Here is a 19,802-nt window from a genome sequence, read left to right on the forward strand (position 1 = left end):
ATCTGTAAACTGTAAATTAACGACATAAATATTGGATTGAGTACAGAACCAGCATGAAAATATTTCGAAAGAAAATGTGCAAAGTATATAAAGAGGACCATGCTAACCTGCTTTCAACAAGTAGATAGTACAATACAATCCAAATTTAAAAGGTGTACGCTTTTAATATTTTTTTTATTTTTTAGCTAGAGTACTGAAGAATATAGTATATTGTGTAGTATTTGAAAATCCCAAGGAGCAGCTCTGACAAAAATTCGAATACAAAATTATATTTTGATTTTTCTAACGACTTGGCTGAAAAGATTATTAAAAGTGTTGTTTAATATTAAAAATTTTTAAGATTGCATTTAAAGTGTTAATTATCAGATTTTTTAAATTATCACACACTTTAAGTATTCAAATTATTTTTTGTTAAAAAAACATTGCAATAAATAAAATACCATTAGCAGTTCTAAAACCTTTTCAAGTATTTTTGTAAGCATATTATGGCAATTAAGAAAATGTTCATGAATCAAGTAAAGTGATTTTTAATTATTACGTTCACTTTGTTTCCTATTACTTCAATAATTTTGGCAATTGAATTGGTTTTTTGTAAGTATTTAAATAAGAAAGGCAATTTTAAGAACTTATAAAAACCACTAACTTTGGAAGTCGTTCTCAATACGATTTAAAGATATTTTGTTGGATATTCCTATTTTTTTTTGAAAAATTTTAATATGAAGAGAATAAAAATCAGAAATGGTCTTAAAAGTTTGATTTGTATGCAATTTTGTGTTCGATATAATTGAAATTTTTAACTGGACTTCTGTAATAAATTCAAAATTTATTCAAATTATTTCTTTGACAAAATTCATCTACAAAAATATTATTTATGAATTTTTATAAAAATTAATTCGTTATTAAATTTTATTTTTGACATTTTTTGTTTTTTTTTTGTTTTTTTTCACAAAACTTCATTTATAATACTGAAAAATTTTTAATATGGCTATGTGGCAAAGGTTTTAAATGAAAACCCGTGCTTTAATACTAAAAGTTTCTATATAAAACTCAAAATATTATGACGGTTTTTGAATAGTCTGAATGATTTTGAGTATTAAATGAATATTGCATGATCGCATGCAATACAAAACATACTAATCATTAATTTATGTGAACACTACATGAATAAAATGTCCGAAAAAAACTGGCTATAAAAATTTGAAGCTCTTTTCACATAGAAATAAAATTTGATTACAAAAAATACTGCGTGTTGAATGAATTCTAAACATTAAAAAATTAAAAATAAAAAATTACAAATTATTCGAAAAAATATGACGATTTTATGAGTAAATTGTTATGCACATGTGACAAGTACATAAAATTTGTTGAGTAATAAAAGTAAACTTTTGGTTTTTTGTTTACAAGCTTGTATTTGGATTTTATAAAGATTCAAGTGTTTTTGAAAGAATTTTGTTATGCGTGATTGTAACTCTTTTTATGTATTATTAAATTTTATTACTATTATGTTTTGTTATATAATCCAAAGTTGAACATGTGTTTTGATTTTATAAAATCAAGAGTTTTGTAATTTTTAAGTATATAATAAAAGAACTTGATTTCTTCTGGATTACGGTGTAAAATTTGTATGTGATAGGAAAGTAAAATTGACCTTTAAGTATTTTAATTTTAAAATAAGATTATAAAAATTTTACTTTGTTATACAATCGATATGGGATTACGTTAATTGGTATTTAGAAGGCTAATTTTATTGAGATTCATGGTTTTGCTGAAAGTATACTGCCGTTTACAAGGTAATTCTATTTACTTAAGGGTTTGATTTTCTGTATTTGGCCGTAGTTTAGTTAGATATTTATAAATAAGTAGTTTAAAAGTAAATTAATGTTTTAATATATAAGTAATACATATAAATGAAATGAATTTAACTGCGAGTACTATAAAAATCTCAAAGAAATCTCAGCAATTTCACCAATTATTTGATTCTATTTTGAAATTACTCAATTCCTACTCCTAAAATTTTCACATCGAAATCAACATTTTTTGTATTTATGAGATTGTTTTATGAAAAATTTCTTTAATTTATGAGTTTAATAATTAAGAAAACATTATTAAGTCATATTGCAATTATATTTTAATTTAAAAATAAAATTTATTATTTTTTAATGAAAATACAATCTGTTTATTTATTCTTCTTTTTTTTTTTAAATTTTAGGCAAATCTAAGCGTAATTAAATGAATTATGTGCATAAATTTTTTTAAAGGGGTGCCTCAAAGACTTAAGGTTGTTAAGTTCAAATCCGTTTCAATAAAATTTTTAGATACATTATATAAAAGAGAAAATCTTTGTTCTTATAATTTAAATTTTACATTTTTAATAAAATCTAAATGATTTGTAGTTTTCTAATTTTTGTTAAATGGTTATATTTAAAAGACGAAAAATTAAATCATCATTACCGCGCTTTACAATTGTGCTATATGAATTTTATTTAATGAAGTGATACGAATATAAATTCTAATATAAATTTTAAGTTGTTTCTTACCCATTTGTAAAAAAAATTTCAATGTTTTCTGGTTTCTTTACGATTTAGAAACGATTAATAGATATGACCATCAATCAATTAATTCACATTCATTGAATATTTAATCGTTTATATAAAAATTAATGAAGCGCGTCAAAATGATTATTATATCATTGTATATGGAAGCATTTATTATTCTGAATTTCAATTATTGCTTGGTCAATTAAAACATTTAAATTATTTCTAAAAATTAAAGAAAAAGAGAAGCAAAACAACAAAAAAATATATATATATATATATATATGAATTAAATTAATGGGCAGATTACTATTGTTTTAACACAATGTAATTAAATAATTTTTTTTTTACAAATTACAATGTAACAATTTTTTAAGACTTTTACTAGGTATTGTGTAAAAAATATGTAAAATGTTAAAATACTTTAAAAAATATTGGGTATTCTGGAGTAAAGTAACTTTAAATTACACTTAAATTTATAATTGGAAAACATACATCCTAAAGAAATCTCAAGTTTTACTATAATTTAACAACGCATATTCTTTTCTGTCATTCAATTAATTTTTATTTAATTAAACAAAAATTACCTACAACTTTGTACACCCCTGCCCCTTTTTATTTAATTGCAATTTAAAATTATTTCACTCAAGTAAAATTTTATTAAAGAAATGCTGGTGATTCAAAAAAAAAGTTCAAATTTTGCACCAGTCCGTTAAAACTAATATTCTTACAAAATAAAAGTTTCAAAATGCTGGAAATGTTATATTTGAAGTGTGCTCGTTTTTAGAATATTTCCAAGAACACTGAAAAAAATTAATGTGTTTATTTTGCTCTATGTATCCGTCCGTATGGCTGTTTACAAAATGTTTATTCCTTTTGAGAAAGAAAGTTGAAATTTTATATATAAATAGAAGCAAATGTATGCGAAACTCCTTCTCATAAAAAGTTATGGCCCTCTAAAGTTTTAAAACACTTTTTTTAAGATTATATTGTGTTAAAATAATAAACCCCTTCTTTATAATATTATTTTAAAATCTCGTAAACGCAGGAAAATAGCGGGTTATTTCTCAGTTAATTAATACTAATATGTACTAGAATACTAGATAATCGGAATTTATTAAACATAGGTTTTCATATGTGAATCAAACATAAAGATATTCTTCGAATTATAAAATATTATCCCCATATGTGTGTGTATTTACATTTTAAATTAAATGAAGAAAATTTTTCGCCTTCCCATATGGCTGCGCAATTGGTATTTTTAAAAAAAATTCAATTAAAATAAAAGAATCAAATATTTTTCTCGAAATATTTTATAATTAATTTTAAAATAATAAATCTGAAGGTTTGTATTCTATTAAGAATTAAGATATTAAATGAAAGGGGTTAATATAGGATCCTTTATTCAAAATTTCATTATAAATAATTTAATTTTTAATAGTTTTGAAATTATAATGTTTTTCTGATTGAAAAAGAAAAAAACAATATTTCAAGCCCAAATAAATTTTTTATTAATTAAAATCAATAAATTTTTATGATTTTTCAATGAAAAATTTACGCTTTTGATATAATTTTTAAGAGGTCTGCAAGTCATTTTTAAAATTAAATAAGTTGCGTCGGTGAATTGAGGACAATTATAAAAAGTAGATCAATTTATAAAGTTAAAATTTTTGTGCTATTTAGAAAACTGCTTTTAAAATTAATAAGCCAGTATTTACAGCATTATTTATTATACAATATTGGAATAATAATTATAAATTTAGTACGATTATTTATGGTTAGTTAACCACTTTAATGCCTTTTTGAATTTAGGAAATTTCAATATTAAATTTTAAATTGTATGCAACAAAGAAATTATCTAGGAGTGAGTTCTAACACATCAGAAAAATATCACTTATTTCAATATATCTTACATTATCTTAATTGGCATTATCTTACAGTTTGCAAACAAAGCATCCAAGTTTTTTTGATTATAACTTCCGTTCTGAAAATGATGTGGACTTCAAACAAACAGTTTCTTTAGTTGCATCACCAGTATCCCAATTTTTAGTTTTTGAAAAATTTGTTGGAAATTTATTAGTTCCCTTAAATTGTTTATTGATTATTTATTACCTTAATAATGTTAATACTCGTACAATATCATTTACAAACTCTATTTTGTGTAATAAATTAAATTTTCCTATTAAAAAAATTTTTTTCTAATAAAATAAATATCAAAATTTACATGGCATGTCTTTAAAAATTCGCTACAGCTGGATAATTTTTATAACTTCAGGTGCCAAATAGTGTCTAGACTCCGAAAATGATTTTTTTAAATTTTTAAATTGCACCCAATGTGAGAAAAATGCATTTAAAAATTTCAAACCATATAGGTACTATTTCTTATAAAAATTGGCAAAAATAAAAAACCTATCGATTTTCTTTACCAAGAAAAGTTTCGAAAAAAATTTTTGATTACTAGATTTTTTTTTTGTTTTTCCTAATAAAAAAGTCTAGTTTTTTTTTCAAAAATTTAAAATTTTTTAAAATAAATTTTTGTTTTTCAAACTAAAATTTTGTATAAAATTTTGTTTTAATTTTATTATTATTTGTTAGATTTCAATAAAAACATTAAAATTCAGATTTTTTTACAAAGTAAGGTGATGTTTTTCCAAAACAACACTCTTGTCATCTAAAATTAATGATAGTTAATAATCATAGCGCTTAAAATAAGTAAAAATCAAAACTAGTGAAAAATTTGATTTTGCCTAAAAATCAAATGCTTTGTATTCCGAAGATACATAAAATACAGAATCAAGCAACATGTTTATTTTAAGCCCTGTACTAGGCCTTTCAGAAACTGTTTGTTTGAATCTTTTTCAGAACGGAAGTTATAATAAAAAAAAACTTGGATAGGAAAAAATTTCGTGAAAATTCGTTAAAATCCCTGAAATTCGAAAACCCTTGAAATTTTGTACTCAGTCCGGAACAAATGTTTTACCCATTTTCGAGCCTCTAACCAATGGTATATGTTGTTGTATATCTTTCTGAATCACCCTGTATAAAATATAATAGAAATTACCCTAAAATCAAACATACTTATAAACATTGTAATAAATTAGCAACATTGTTAAAGGCAGCAGCCACTACAACAAGACAATAAAAATAAAGTTGCTTATTTAAAAATTGTACATTTTGTACATTTTAAAATATTTCTTATTTTATATGCAAACAGTCGCAGGATTAAGGTGCAGTTAATTTAAAAATTCTGAAACTATCAACGTCTTGTACTGCAATTTATAGTGATTACCAAGTGTAAGTAAATCAATTTATTCAATCATTATATAGATCAATTCGATTAATTTTAAATTAGTTCATATTACGGGTATTGAATTTCTAATTAAATGAAACTCCGAAGACACAATTTGAATAAATGCATTGAAATTTTTAAAAATACAAAAGCGTTAATTGAAATATAAATTAAAAATAATTTTATTTTAATACTTTCTTATTCTAATAAATAATTGATTAGTTGCTTATTGTTCTTATCAATAGAAATTTCTTCGATTTGAATAAAAATTTTCTTACTATCTCTCACCTATTTTAATCTTACATGTTTTGCATTTCTTAATTTACAATAGTTACGTATATTATCATATAAATTTTAAATTGTATGCGACAAAGTTTAATTTAAAAAAAAATCACCTAACCTTAATTATTTTACGCATAACTATGTATTTAATTAGCATGAAATTAAACTAACATTAGACTGATTCTGTTATTAAATTTAATTAAATACAAGATATTGTAAAACAATTCTAAATTTACTGATCTATGTAATTGTGTATGTCTGTACTTAGATACAAAAATGAAATTAGATCTCATATAGCTAATTTAACCTTGATACTTTATGCATTTTGAAAAATAAAGCCCATGTAATAATATAAATTGCAAATGTTAATTAATAAATATTTAATGCAATATATTTTAATAAAATTAGATATAGGTTGAAATTGGTTAATTTTTATGAGACTTATACCCTATATTTAATAAAGTTGGGTCGAACCAATCGTTTGTATTGTAGCACTTTTCCCTTCAACAAGTGAAAATACTGCTTTTAAAATACAGTTTATGTGTATCACCATTAAAATTATTTTTATTCACATACATAACTATTCCTAGGATTGCATATATTTAGGATGAACGATTTATGCAGTATTTAAAGTAAAGCAAAAATTAATATAAAGTAGGGTTAACATAATGCTCGATTTTAAGGTTTAATTGTGTGAATTAAGAAAAATAATTATATTTTTTAATATCATGGAATTTACCGTTAACTGATTGCGTTTATAAAAATTTGAAAAAGCTTGCGGTTTCGGAAATATAAGGCGTCAAAAATTCAAATTTTACAAATTTCAAGAGGCGATACCTTGAAAGGGGGTGGAGATGGAAAAAAATTTTTTCGCCCCTAAAATTTCAAGCTTCTACAGGCTGGAATCTAAAAGAAAAACGAAATCAAAAATTTGGAAAAAAGGACTTTTGATAACGGTAAATTTGAACGGCCATTTTGTTTTTCTAAAGTTTAACTATAGTATACCGCGCTAGGGGAAGCAAGCCGCTACCTTTATGCTTTTGCAAAATTTCAAAAATGTAGACGGACGGACGGAAGTCCATCGATACGTACTTTCAGACATAGCCGCAAATTGAATGCATCGGGTGTAGAAAAGTGGAAGTCGTAACTAAAAAATTTATGTTATTAAGCAATTATAAGAGCGAATTTATATACATTCATATATACGTTTGTATAGTAAATTTCCGCTTATATGACGAGACGATGATATTTTTAAATTATATTATAAAATTTTAATATGTTTTTAACAATACGTTTATAAATGAACATCAGAAATGGAATTACATATTATATTAATATTTAAATTAATATTTAAATCTAAAACTATACATACAAGTTTGACTTTTGTTTAAGATTCATTAATTAAAATCAATTAGTAGTCAAGGCAAAATTAATTTAGAAGAAGTAATTTTTCTCTTTCATCTTCTAAAATTAATATTTATAACAGAATGAAATTATTGTTATATAAAAGCGGAAAATAAATTAAAATATTTGAATTATTTTTAAAGTATATAATTTTCTACGACTTAAAATATTTTCAAATACATGCGGTATTACTTCTTTGTACAATAGATTCTCTATTATGTTAAGTACTATACTTAAAAAGAGTTGAGAGTTTTGAAAGAAAATCAAAATTGTGTACAAAAAAAAAAATTTTTAATTGAATTTTTGTTCTATTGTAAAATCCAATATAAACGAGAAAAAATAGAGTTTAGAGTGCCAGAGTTTCTGTTAACTACATTTTGTTAGAATTTATACAGTCACAACCAAATCTCTATAAAAATTCTATAAATTTTAATTTGCATACATCAGTTAGCTCAGAATGGATTTACAATATTTTGGATTTAATTAAATTTAATGGCCGAATCAATACGTAAAGATCAGTAGTTTTCAAGTCCCCGTTAAAAACTGATATAACCGGAACGAAATTTTAATGGGATAGTGGATCTATTATCGTACTTGTTTAAGTGAAAATTGAATACAATAGTTTCAAAGTACCACAACCAAATTTTATCGAATTATTATGCAAAATTTAATAAATGTACATGTTTTACAGTTTCTTAGATAATGAGTTTTTAGATAATGATAAACTATTATTCTTGAAATTGTATGGGAGTTAGGGCTGCTTCAATCGCACTCCAATTATATGAGGTGCCTACAATAATAAACATAAAAAATTTGTAAAAATTTGGCAAACCCACTTCAAATTCTTCTTTTAGATATCGCTAAGATAGACAGAACGAATTTTTACGCCCATAAGAATTATGGTTTCTTATAGCAAAACTTTATTTCTCCCTATATTTAAATATTATTTTGGCAATTAGAGATACCCATGATCATATGCATGTATGTATATACATATATGTGTATGGGTATAGAAATTCACAATTTATTTGAAACATGAAAATGTTCCTTTTATTATTAAATCTTATTTAAAAATCTCATGAAAATTTAAATTAAATTCTTATTTAAATTTTTTTTTTTTTTACTTTCAGAAAATCCAAAAGATTGGTCAGATCATGCATTATGGTGGCCAGCGAAAAATTGTTGGTTAACAAGAACAAGATCAACATTAGATCAAGTTGGTGTGCAAGCAGATACATTACTTTATTTCACACCTATGCATAAAATTTTAAGAGTACAGGTAAATTTCCATTTAATTTTTTATCCAACAATATATTTACATGTCACACACACACATGATACATGAAAACATATAAAATTTTAGTTGGTTTTTAATGATTTCTTCTGATGATACTATAAAGATTCAAAATTTAAATATATATACACAACCTATGCTTGAAATGAGAAACCTTTGAATATTGATGCCGCTATTCATGCATTTCATACATTCTATTTTTTGATTTAAAGAGTAATGTATAGAAAAACACAACAATTTATGTGGTTTTGGTGGTTTAAATTGTAATAAAATCAAATTCTAGAAGAGTTCAAGTTCGGTAAACATCTAAAATTTTTTAAGAAATTTACATTTAAATTTTTAAAATAATGGGTTTTCTGTTTTTTTTAACCCTTATTTAGACTCTTAATGAATTTATTCCATAATTGCTTGTGTTATTTCAAAGAATAGGGTAAAGGATAATTTGTTGTGCTTTTGTTTTGTTCCGCTATAAGAAAGAGTAAATTAAATTTATTAGATTTCGCACCTTAAATTTTTTTTACTGGTGTTTACGGTCAGAAAATATAAAAAACTTTAAAATTGTATAAATTTATTTCATAGACTATATTAGGTCATTTGTATTTTCAACAGAAAAAGAAATCAAACTAGTTTTCGTTAAAGGTTATATGTTATTTGAGGGCGTCAAAAATTTAATGAGACAACATTTATTTTATTGTGGAATAATTATGGTATTTTAACATTTAAGGTATATAGTGTATAGCTATTGTATATTGGTACTATAGATATTAGCTGTGTACTTTAGATAAAGAATTATTAACATAAATTTAAAACGTATAAATTGAAAGTGAACTGCAGGTTTCTACTAGAATTTCAAATTAGTTGAACAGGTCAAGATTGTAAATTAAATAATAAAATATTGGAATTTTTGGTATTTTACCATAATTGTGAAAATAGTCATGAATCATATGTATGTACATATATAAGATTTTAAAATTGTTATATTATAATTGTATTAGAAATTTCGATTACTTTTGAAAATTTTTATTATTTTCTATACTAGCAGCTATTCGAAAGGAAGTTTTCATAAACATCAACATTATACTTAGAATTTTTGAAACACTATATGATTGAAATAAATTTATGATTTACACAAACTTAACAAAATCTTACCAATTTCAATTAACTATTTTTCTAATTTCATTTCTATTTTGGAAGAATCGATGGTTCCAGTTCGGCGAATTTATAAAAAACTTGAAAAACGTGTTTCGAGTAATTTAATTCAAAATTTAAATTTATTTTTAAAGCAAAATAGGTTCTTATATATATTTATCCATATTTTCGGAGTTCAATGAGAAATAAAGATTAAATTTAAGCAATGTGGTGTAATTGCAACAAAGCAGTATGTACATATGTAGTCGATTTTATTGTTAATGCTAAGTATATTTGTATTTTATTGTATGACATTTAGAGAGAAAATGAAACGTCATATTTTTAATTTTTTAAATCACCCAAATTTCAGATTAGATTCTTAAGAAAAAAGTATCCCAAAACAATTTGAACGAAATGAAAGTGAAAATAACACGCCTTAATTTTTTTTTTAATCCAATTTATTAATTCTATGAATTTTTAATATCAAAGCGCTTTATACCAAAGTTTGTTAACTAAATTGTTTCTTTTTTTTAATTTCTTGTTTTCTTTCTAAATAAATTTTTAAATATTTTTTTAAAATTTCTTAATAATTTTGTATAATTCTTCTGTTATACTTTTTTGTAAAATTAATTTCAAAAAAGTAAATCACTAGACCTTTAAACCAAACCTTTGTGCGCAGTGCGCGCATTCAATACTGCTGTTCTTGTTCCTCATAAAGTCACGTATTTTTGTTGTACATAAGTATATACAAAATTTTCGTATTGTTAGTTTGTTGTGTATTGTAAGGTCAATGAGTTTTTTCTTTTTAGTTTTTTTGTTCAAAGAATTTATTCTAAGTAAACATTAAGTTAAATTGAAAGAATAAGTGTTTTATTGTTTCCCGAATTGCCTGTTTTTAATTCTGTTATATAATTGCCTTATAAATAATATTTACATGGTATAAAATAATTTTTATTTTATTTTAAAGAATGATTTAATTTTGTTAATTGGCTACAACAACTGAGATTAGTCGGGAAATGTAGGCCAAAATTTTAAGTGAATAAGAAAAAATTTTTTATTTTCTGCTATTTTTGAATGAATTTTTTGAATTTTTTATTTAAATTTCATTCTAGAATTGAATTTGAAAATTTGAATCTAAAAACTATCCATTCATTTAATTTATTTTATTGTATTTTATTCTTCTTGTAGTCTCAAATAACTTCATAATAAAATAATTTGAATGGGACAGCGAAAATATTATTTTTCGCATATTAATTGAAAAAAACTTTGTGTAATACTTTTTCATTAGACTAAAAATACGATAAGAAAAATAAAAAGAATTCAACTTTAAATGCATTCTTTTCAAACAAAATAATTCCGAAGAAATGAAATAAGTAGAAGATTTTAAATGTATATGTATAATATCAAAACTGTTTTAAACATACTTACGAAGATACTATAGAAATTTTGTAGATAAACGGGATGTTTACAAACTCTTTTAATGAACATTGTTCTATATATTTTGTACACAATCTTAAAATATTTTTCCATCTATATTTTTAATTTACAAATTAATTCTTTTGAAATTCATTCCCTTAATTTTAAGAAATGTATTAGAAACAAAGTAATCTAATTTAAAATGATTGAAATATTTATGATTATGTATGTGAGCTGTCGTCTGTAACATGTCAGTGAGCAACTTCAATGAGAAATACTTATAGTATGTAATTTGCACATAAAGACCACATAAGAATTAGGGAGAAAAAAAATTTTGCTTAATCAATTTTTTTTTTGCAAATTGTAGCCCGTGATTGTTTTTCTATTAAATTTTAAAAATTTAGTTATAATTTGCAAAAATTCTGGATTTTATAAAGCGGAATGATATTTTCTCGGAATCAAATGGAAGTTTAATCCTTGCGGATAAAAATTAACAATAACATTAGAAAACTAAGAGTCATTCACATTTTTTCCCACTCTTCTGTACAAGCAGTGTTTTTATATTATGCTGTATTTGGATTTTACAAATTATTGTTTTTAACACAATTGCACAATTCTTTTTGCAATTGCAATTAAAACAGACAATTATATTTTTCTCTTTAATATTTCGAGAACTTGGGAAAATTATTTTACATTTTCTGTTCAGATAGTTAAAATTGGTATAGCAGTGCTTGAAAATTAAATTTATTAAACATTTGTGTACAAATTTGGAGTCTATACAATGTTGACTGTTAAATAATATTTTAAATAACAAGTCTATTAAAAATTTTTTCAAATACTTAAAACTAAAAAATAAAAATGTTTGTATGTACGTCATTTACGCCTGTACAATTACAAAATATTTTCAGACAAATCATTATTACTTTAAGTGTGGGCAAAAAGACATGCTGTCTAACCTGTTCTTCATATAACAGACACTTAACTCTAAAAAAATTAAATGAAAAAAAAATAAGCAAGTTTCATAGAAAACATAAAAATTTAATTGATAAATTAACATTTCGTCACCAAATTGAAAGTGCTTGTTATAAAAAAGAAACAAAATATAAATTTCAACATTATAACGCTTTATAATTTATTCAAATGTCATTAAGAAACAAACTCTTAAAACTCTCGTTACATCTAATTACTATTGCATATTACTATTGCACATACATACATATATATGTATTGGATGTATATATACAAATATTATTCTAATATCGATTTTTTTGCCGTTTTTTTATGTTTTCTTATTTTCTTGATCTACCTTCATTCATAATCACCAGAATGCGTTGGAAGACAAGTTATTATTCAAAGATTGTTGGAATTTTTATATACTATATATACGTTTTTGATTACTTTTCTGTACTATATATGTATGTACAATATAAGTATAAGAAAAACAGAAAAACTTTTAAAAATTGTCACCTGAAAAACACCTGAGAGAATTTTATGTGTTTGTAGTAATTGAAAATAAATTGAAAATGAAAATTTTATAGTAAGAGTAAAAATTTTAACTTGTAATTGTATAAGTAACGATATAAGAATCTAATAATTTATATTAAGGAATGTAAAAATTACAAAATCTAAAAAGAAAAACCCAAATTGCAAAAATATTTAAATAAATCAAAATGGCCTTTGCATACAAACACAAATAATTTGTTTTCCTTTTTAACAATTTTCTAATAAATTAATTTAAAATATTAAATATACTCGTAATCAAAAGAATGCAAACATATTTGATACTAAAGTAATTTTAGTTAATTTTTTAACTAAATTTCAAAACGATATAAGAGTATGATTAATTTTCCTTGTAAATTTTATAATATTTTTTTTTCTCTTAAAATTGCTATTATTTACAAATAAAATTGTCTCCGACTATGGTACACATTATTTTGCCAACCTCAATTACTTAAAGAATACAACTTTATTGAAAAAAAGTAAAAATATTGTTTAAATTGAGCTATTTTTTTGTTGAGGCGTTATTGATACACTTTAAAATTGTTGTTGTTCTTGCTAAAATTTATATTAGGTGCACCCACTTAAGAGCTTTACAATGTTCAAGTACGAGTATATAATAGGAATTTTGAAGTTATTTACATACATACGTTTAATAGAATATGTCCCATGTTATATGTAATAGGAAAAAAAATAAGAAGAAAAACATGAAACATAGAGATTTCGTTATGATAATCGGAAAATTAATAACCTTACAATCATAGGAATTCCTGATATTAAATAATATTATTGAAACATTTATTTTATGAATTTACTCCATTTATTATTTACTAAATATTAAAGCATAGAAAGTAAAAGTTTTTGTAGTTTACATTTTTTTCGATTACGCATAAATTTCAAATATAATTCAAAAAATGAGACATATAATCTACACTATTAAGAGTTTATAGTTTAAATTATAATTTTAACTCTAAAATGTAGGTATGATCTTAAAAGCAGTTAGTAGGCTTGAAAAATATCGATTACTAATATAATTTTACACTGCTCTTTGTTACAATATCTAATATACAACTACATCATGCGATATATAAACATCAATTACCTTTTTATTTTACCTATGAATAAATTATTGAAATTAAAAATTAAATTTAATATTTATACTACTTCATAAATTCTTGTTATAGGAAAGTGGTTAAAAATTACATTAAACGTATAGTTTAAAATTTAAACGAACCTACTTAAATTACAATTTTAAAAATATCATTAGAAAAATAATAACAGAAATCAAAGAAAATTACTAATCTCCTTTTTTTTTAACATATCCACATTATTACATCTAGTTTTTGAATATTGCACATATGAACGATTGTAATGTTGACAGCAATAACTTGTATACGTAACGCGATATTAATTAGTATACGAAAATTATTGAATTTTTTATGGAGCGTTAATAGAATTTGTAAATTCCATAAATGGTTATTTTTGTTATTTAAAGCTTGTAAATTTGGATTACAATTTATAGATATTTCGAATAAATTTCTGTGTTAATAAGTAAATAATACAGTATGGTTGATGTAAATATATGTGTAAGTAGGTAGGTATACTTTAGAAACTCTAAGAAAACGGTTGTCGTTAGATTTCAAAGAGAAAAACATAAATGTATAAATTATTGCTCCAAAAAAAGTATTAAACAACTTGTATACACATTGGGTGTAAAAGCGGCAAGGTTGAATATTTAAGATTTGACTTAAAGATTGACTATATTAATTGTATAAAATTTTTATGAGTATATGCATTTTATATTGCATTATGTATAGAAATAGATATCACAAGTGAATACTCTGAAGAATTTTTAGTTAAAATTGGGTTTTTCATACAAAAATTTACATCAAGTTATTGAGCTATGGAAATTGGAAGACATATACATGTTCTGTTTGGTATATGTCAACTAACATGCAAATTTATTAAATAAAATAGTAGAATTCCATTACAGAATTCTGTAATTGCATTAAAGTTTTGGATATGTCACGATTAGTCTTATAATTACAGAAAAATCTTTGCAAATTTTAATGAATTTAGAATACAAAAAAAATTCTTATTTCAGTAATAACATCTGTAATAATATATATGTATTATTAATGTCCCTGGCTTACTTACATTTGTTGACAATAATTCGAAATTTTTTGACATTCGATAATCACAACATTGTTGTCATATAGATAATTGAATTGTTTTAAGTTTCTTCAAATAAAACAACTGACACATAAAATAAAAACAAAATTGTTCAGTTTTCAAATACAATATTAATATTAATAATAAATTATTATTTTAATTTTAGCTTCCAGATTTACGTTTTTTGGATTGTCGTGTAGACTATTCAATAAAAACTTTTGGAGCTGTTGTAAATTTATGTAAGGATTTAGGAATTCGCCATCCAGAAGAATTATCCTTATGTAAACCACTTGAACCAGAATATTTGAAGAAAAATTATGCACAATTTCCACACTCTAAAATAATAATACCCGAGCCGAATGGGACGATACTTTTACAACCAGCACCAGATACAAATTCATTTATACCTGTAAATTCATTTAATGGCAGTTGTAACAGTTTAGATAAAACACAAAATGGATTTTCATGTGCCCCAGTACATCAACATCACACACCAAAACGTTATAATCAACAGAGTACACCAATTAGTTCCCCAACAGGTGTAAGTACATAACACACTTTATTTTTTTACATGTGATTTCATTTTTTTTTTTATTAAATCGAAATGAAATTGCATATTATATTAAATAATTAAATATTAAAAATAAAAAAATATTTTTTTAGACATGGAAGCATAGTTCCAGTGGATACACAACATTTGATTCATCATCATCATTAGGTGATATGACAGAAAATCTTGCAGCTAGTCCAAGAGCACCCAGTCCAGATGTACGTTCTCGTTTAATAAGACCAAAGTCTTTGGTTGAAAAAGCCCGTATGAATATTGGTTGGTTGGATTCATCTCTTTCTATAATGGAGCAGGGTATTCGTGAATATGATACACTATGCTTGAAATTTAAATATTACACATTCTTTGATTTGAACCCGAAATATGATCAAGTGAGAATTAACCAACTGTATGAACAAGCGAAATGGTCATTATTAAATGAAGAAATTGATTGCACCGAAGAGGAAATGTTAATGTTTGCCGCATTACAAGTAATTTGTTTAAATTTGTATTTTGGAATTAATTTTTTTTAAACTATTTATTTTATTACAGTTTCAAGTTATACAGCAAAATGATTTACAGCAACCAGATTCTGGAATTGACACATCTAGTGTTGAAAATGGAACTGATGACGATATAGATTCAGCTTTGACCAAATTGCAGTTAACGTTGGAAGGACCAGACGCAAATTTACAAAATGGAAATATAACAAGAGTTCCGGAGCTTACAGATTATCTAAGATTTTTAAAGTGAGTATTAATTTTAAAATTTAATTGAGAAATTAATTTGCTATTTACAATTTTAGACCTAAAAAATTCACTATGAAAGGATACAAACGTTATTTCTTTGCATATCGTGAACTTCATTTATATTTATATAAAAGCGCTGAAGAATCACGAAGATCTGCACCAACACATGTTATAAATTTACGTGGATGTGAAGTTACACCAGAAGTCAATATCAGTCAGGGTAAATTCAGCATTAAATTAGAAGTTCCACCAACAGATTTTAATGGACCAAATAGTGAAGTATGGATTCGTTGTGAAAATGAAGATCAATATGCCAGATGGATGGCTGCTTGCCGTTTAGCATCTAAAGGACGATCTCTAGCCGATAGCTCATATTCAAGTGAAGTTCAAAGTATAAAATCATTCTTGAGTATGCAAAAACCAGCCCAGGCTCCAGCTGTTCAAATTAATCCAGCATCAATAGATCCAAACGATTATATTTCACCAAGAATATTAAAGAAAATCAGAGGTAGAGCTGGTCAAAGAATATTGGAAGCACATGCAAATGTTAAAAGTTTAACATTAACTGAAGCAAAATTAAAATATATCCAAGCATGGCAAAGTTTACCAGATTTTGGTGTTAGTCTATTTGTTATTAAATTTGATGGCCATAAAAAAGAAGAATTATTAGGTGTCGCACCAAATCGTATTATGCGTATGGATTTAAATACTGGAGATCATTTAAAAACATGGCGGTACAATACAATGAAGGTAAGATTTGATATTGTTAAGAAATTGGAAATTCTCTTAAAAGAATTCCTACACAAGAAATAGATACTTTAGCCTAGAATTTTCTTAATTTCTAATGTAATTCATTCGTTTTTTAGGCTTGGAATGTAAATTGGGGTGTTAAATGCATGATGATTCAATTTGCTGATGAAAATGTCGTTTTCTCTTGTCTATCAGCTGACTGTAAAGTTGTACATGAATTTATTGGCGGTTACATTTTTATGTCGATGAGATCAAAGGAAGCAAATCAAACATTGAATGAAGAAATGTTCCATAAGTTAACAGGGGGCTGGGTTTGATTTAGAGCAAACTCTATTTAATTGATGTTTTAATATTTTTTATTTTCAATTTAAATTTAAAATTTCCCTTATTTTTTTTTTGTTTTTTTAAAAAATTAATTTAATTTTTCATTTTAATTTATTATAAACCAAGAATTTTCTTAACAATTTTTTATCTTTTATTATTTTTCTTTTGTCTTTTTAGTTGTTCATGTAAATATTAACAAATTAATAAATATAAATATTAATAAAAAATTAAAAAAAAAAAATGTATTAAATAAATTGTAAATTTAAAAAATGTGAAACACATAAAATCACATTAGAACAATGAGGATCTGTGTGCCGGGATTATTAGCACTATATACGTTAGAATTTAAGTAAATTAAAATTATAAAAAATGAAAAATTAATTAATTTTTTAAATGTTGCTTTTTAAAAAAAGGAAGAAAAACAAATAATTAATGTTTATGCCTACTTAAAATATTTTAACAAAATATAATTTAGAAAATTAAAAGTGAGCGACATCTAGTGGGAAATTAAATTTTCTTTTAAGTATAATTTAAGATTTAAATGTAATATTAATAATCAAGCTTTAATAATAATTGTTAATAGAATCAAAATCAAATTTATATTTATATACTAAACTTTTTGTTGTATAATTTAATGAATAATATTAAATTGGGAAAACTTTTATAAAACATTATTTTGGATTAAAATTTACAGCAATTTTTGTTTTTTTTTTTATAAATTTAAAAGAATTTCTTGTATAATTGATAATTATTTTCTAAACTAACATTTGATTAGAATATATTTTAACAAATTTATAGTATAAAAAGATCTAATTATCAAAATAAATAAATTATCACTAAAAATGAAATTTCGTTTCATAATAACTTGATTGTAGTTTCTTATTTTAATACATTTGAAATTTAAGTAGATAAACTATTGTTTTCTTTAAGATATGGCGAAGCACACCGTGAATTTCTAACAAGAAATTTATTTTACTGATGTGCAACTCGAAATTTTGTTAATTTTAACTAATCAATTGATGAAGTGCATGAAAATGTTCTATTGTTGCACTATTTTGCAAATTATTGTTAATCTTACTTAACAGATCATTAAAAATAAAAACATCATGCTCTTTATTTACATTAGATGTCTCTTATATTAATTAAATATAATTGCATGTTTCTAATATTTAATTTTAAATTGAAAATTTTATTAATTTTTTAATTTGTACATTTTTATTAGAAATCACATTAATACAAGAAGTTTGTTTCAAAAAAATCTTTTATAACTTTGAATTTTTAATTTATATGTGTCTTTTAAAAACAAAATAATTAATGTATTTAAATAATTACGTGGAAAGCAAAATTTTAAAACAATTTCAATTTGATTATTAAATTTTTAAGTTTAGTTTTTTGTCCCATATGTGTAAAAAATATTAAATTTATAATAATTATTATTAATTCTTAAATATTAAAATTATTTTAATGTAATAAATGTGGCCAATGATTTTTAAAATGCTTTTCTTTTTATTTTAATTATTAAATGAATTTATAAATATTTTTTAATATTATATAAATAAAATTGTAATTGTTATTAATATATTTATCATGTAAATATAAATTTCAAATTTCATCAAAAATTAATAGAAATATATCAAAAATTTTAAATATACATTTACTCCATTAATTGGATTTTAATTAATAACTTTCATTAGTTTCCTTCTTTTTTAATTTAGATGAAATTTTCAATTAAATAATAATAATTAATATGTGTCTTATATAATATAAATGCGCTAATCTAATGTTATTTACATTTGTACAATATTATTTAAATAAAATAAAAACAATATGCAAAGAAAATAAAATAATTAAACTACAATTTTACATACTTATATAAAAATAAATATAGATATTATATATATTTTTTTAAATTTTAAAACAAATTAAAACAGAGAAAAAAAACTAAAAAAACAAAAAAAATTTAGAGTTCATTAAAGAAATTGAAAATGTTTGTGAAAATCAAAAATGCACATGCATAACTGTTAACTTTATACAAAAATAAGGAAAAAAAAAACTAACATTTCTAAAATTTCTATTTCTAGAAATTTTTTCTTATTATAAAATATTGAATATTTTTTCTTTTTTGATGTTATTAATTGTAAATTTTTAGCAATTGAATAAATTTAATAAAAACTTAAAATAAAATGTTACAATATTTTTCATTTTTGTGAAAATTAACCCCCATGTCTGCAAATAAGAAAAACCATTTATCAGTGGTCTTTGGTTTAGGTAGGCAGTTTATGGGGAAAAGTTAGTTTTTAACAGAACCGAAATTCTTAATTTTTATTATCCGCCTTGAAATTCTCATTATTTGGTTTTTATTTTTACTTACGACAGCGCCAACTAAAAAATAACGGATGTGAAAATAAATTTATAT

The 19,802-nt window shown here is 23.2% G+C and overlaps 1 protein-coding gene across 1 annotated transcript; it reads left to right on the forward strand.

Moving 5' to 3' along the window:
• The first annotated feature begins 981 nt into the window (after positions 1–981).
• LOC129612446 (unc-112-related protein) lies at positions 982–19,372 on the forward strand. Its single transcript, XM_055526041.1, has 8 exons — positions 982–998; positions 7,024–7,061; positions 8,640–8,788; positions 15,183–15,557; positions 15,680–16,054; positions 16,116–16,312; positions 16,369–17,062; positions 17,179–19,372. The coding sequence occupies exons 1-8, from the start codon at positions 982–984 to the stop codon at positions 17,377–17,379; spliced, it is 2,046 nt and encodes a 681-aa protein (XP_055382016.1). The 3' UTR covers positions 17,380–19,372.
• Positions 19,373–19,802: the final 430 nt, after the last annotated feature.

This window comes from Condylostylus longicornis, unplaced genomic scaffold (assembly GCF_029603195.1).
Source record: "Condylostylus longicornis isolate FDR11 unplaced genomic scaffold, ASM2960319v2 ptg000004l, whole genome shotgun sequence".
In the NCBI taxonomy this organism is placed as follows: Eukaryota; Metazoa; Arthropoda; class Insecta; order Diptera; family Dolichopodidae; genus Condylostylus; species Condylostylus longicornis.

Excerpts from the sequence above, each read along its gene's own strand:
- LOC129612446 (XM_055526041.1), top strand. Across the intron at positions 16,055-16,115 it reads TAATGTTTGCCGCATTACAA|TTTCAAGTTATACAGCAAAA; the intron begins GTAATTTGTTTA and ends ATTTTATTACAG. Across the intron at positions 16,313-16,368 it reads GATTATCTAAGATTTTTAAA|ACCTAAAAAATTCACTATGA; the intron begins GTGAGTATTAAT and ends TTACAATTTTAG.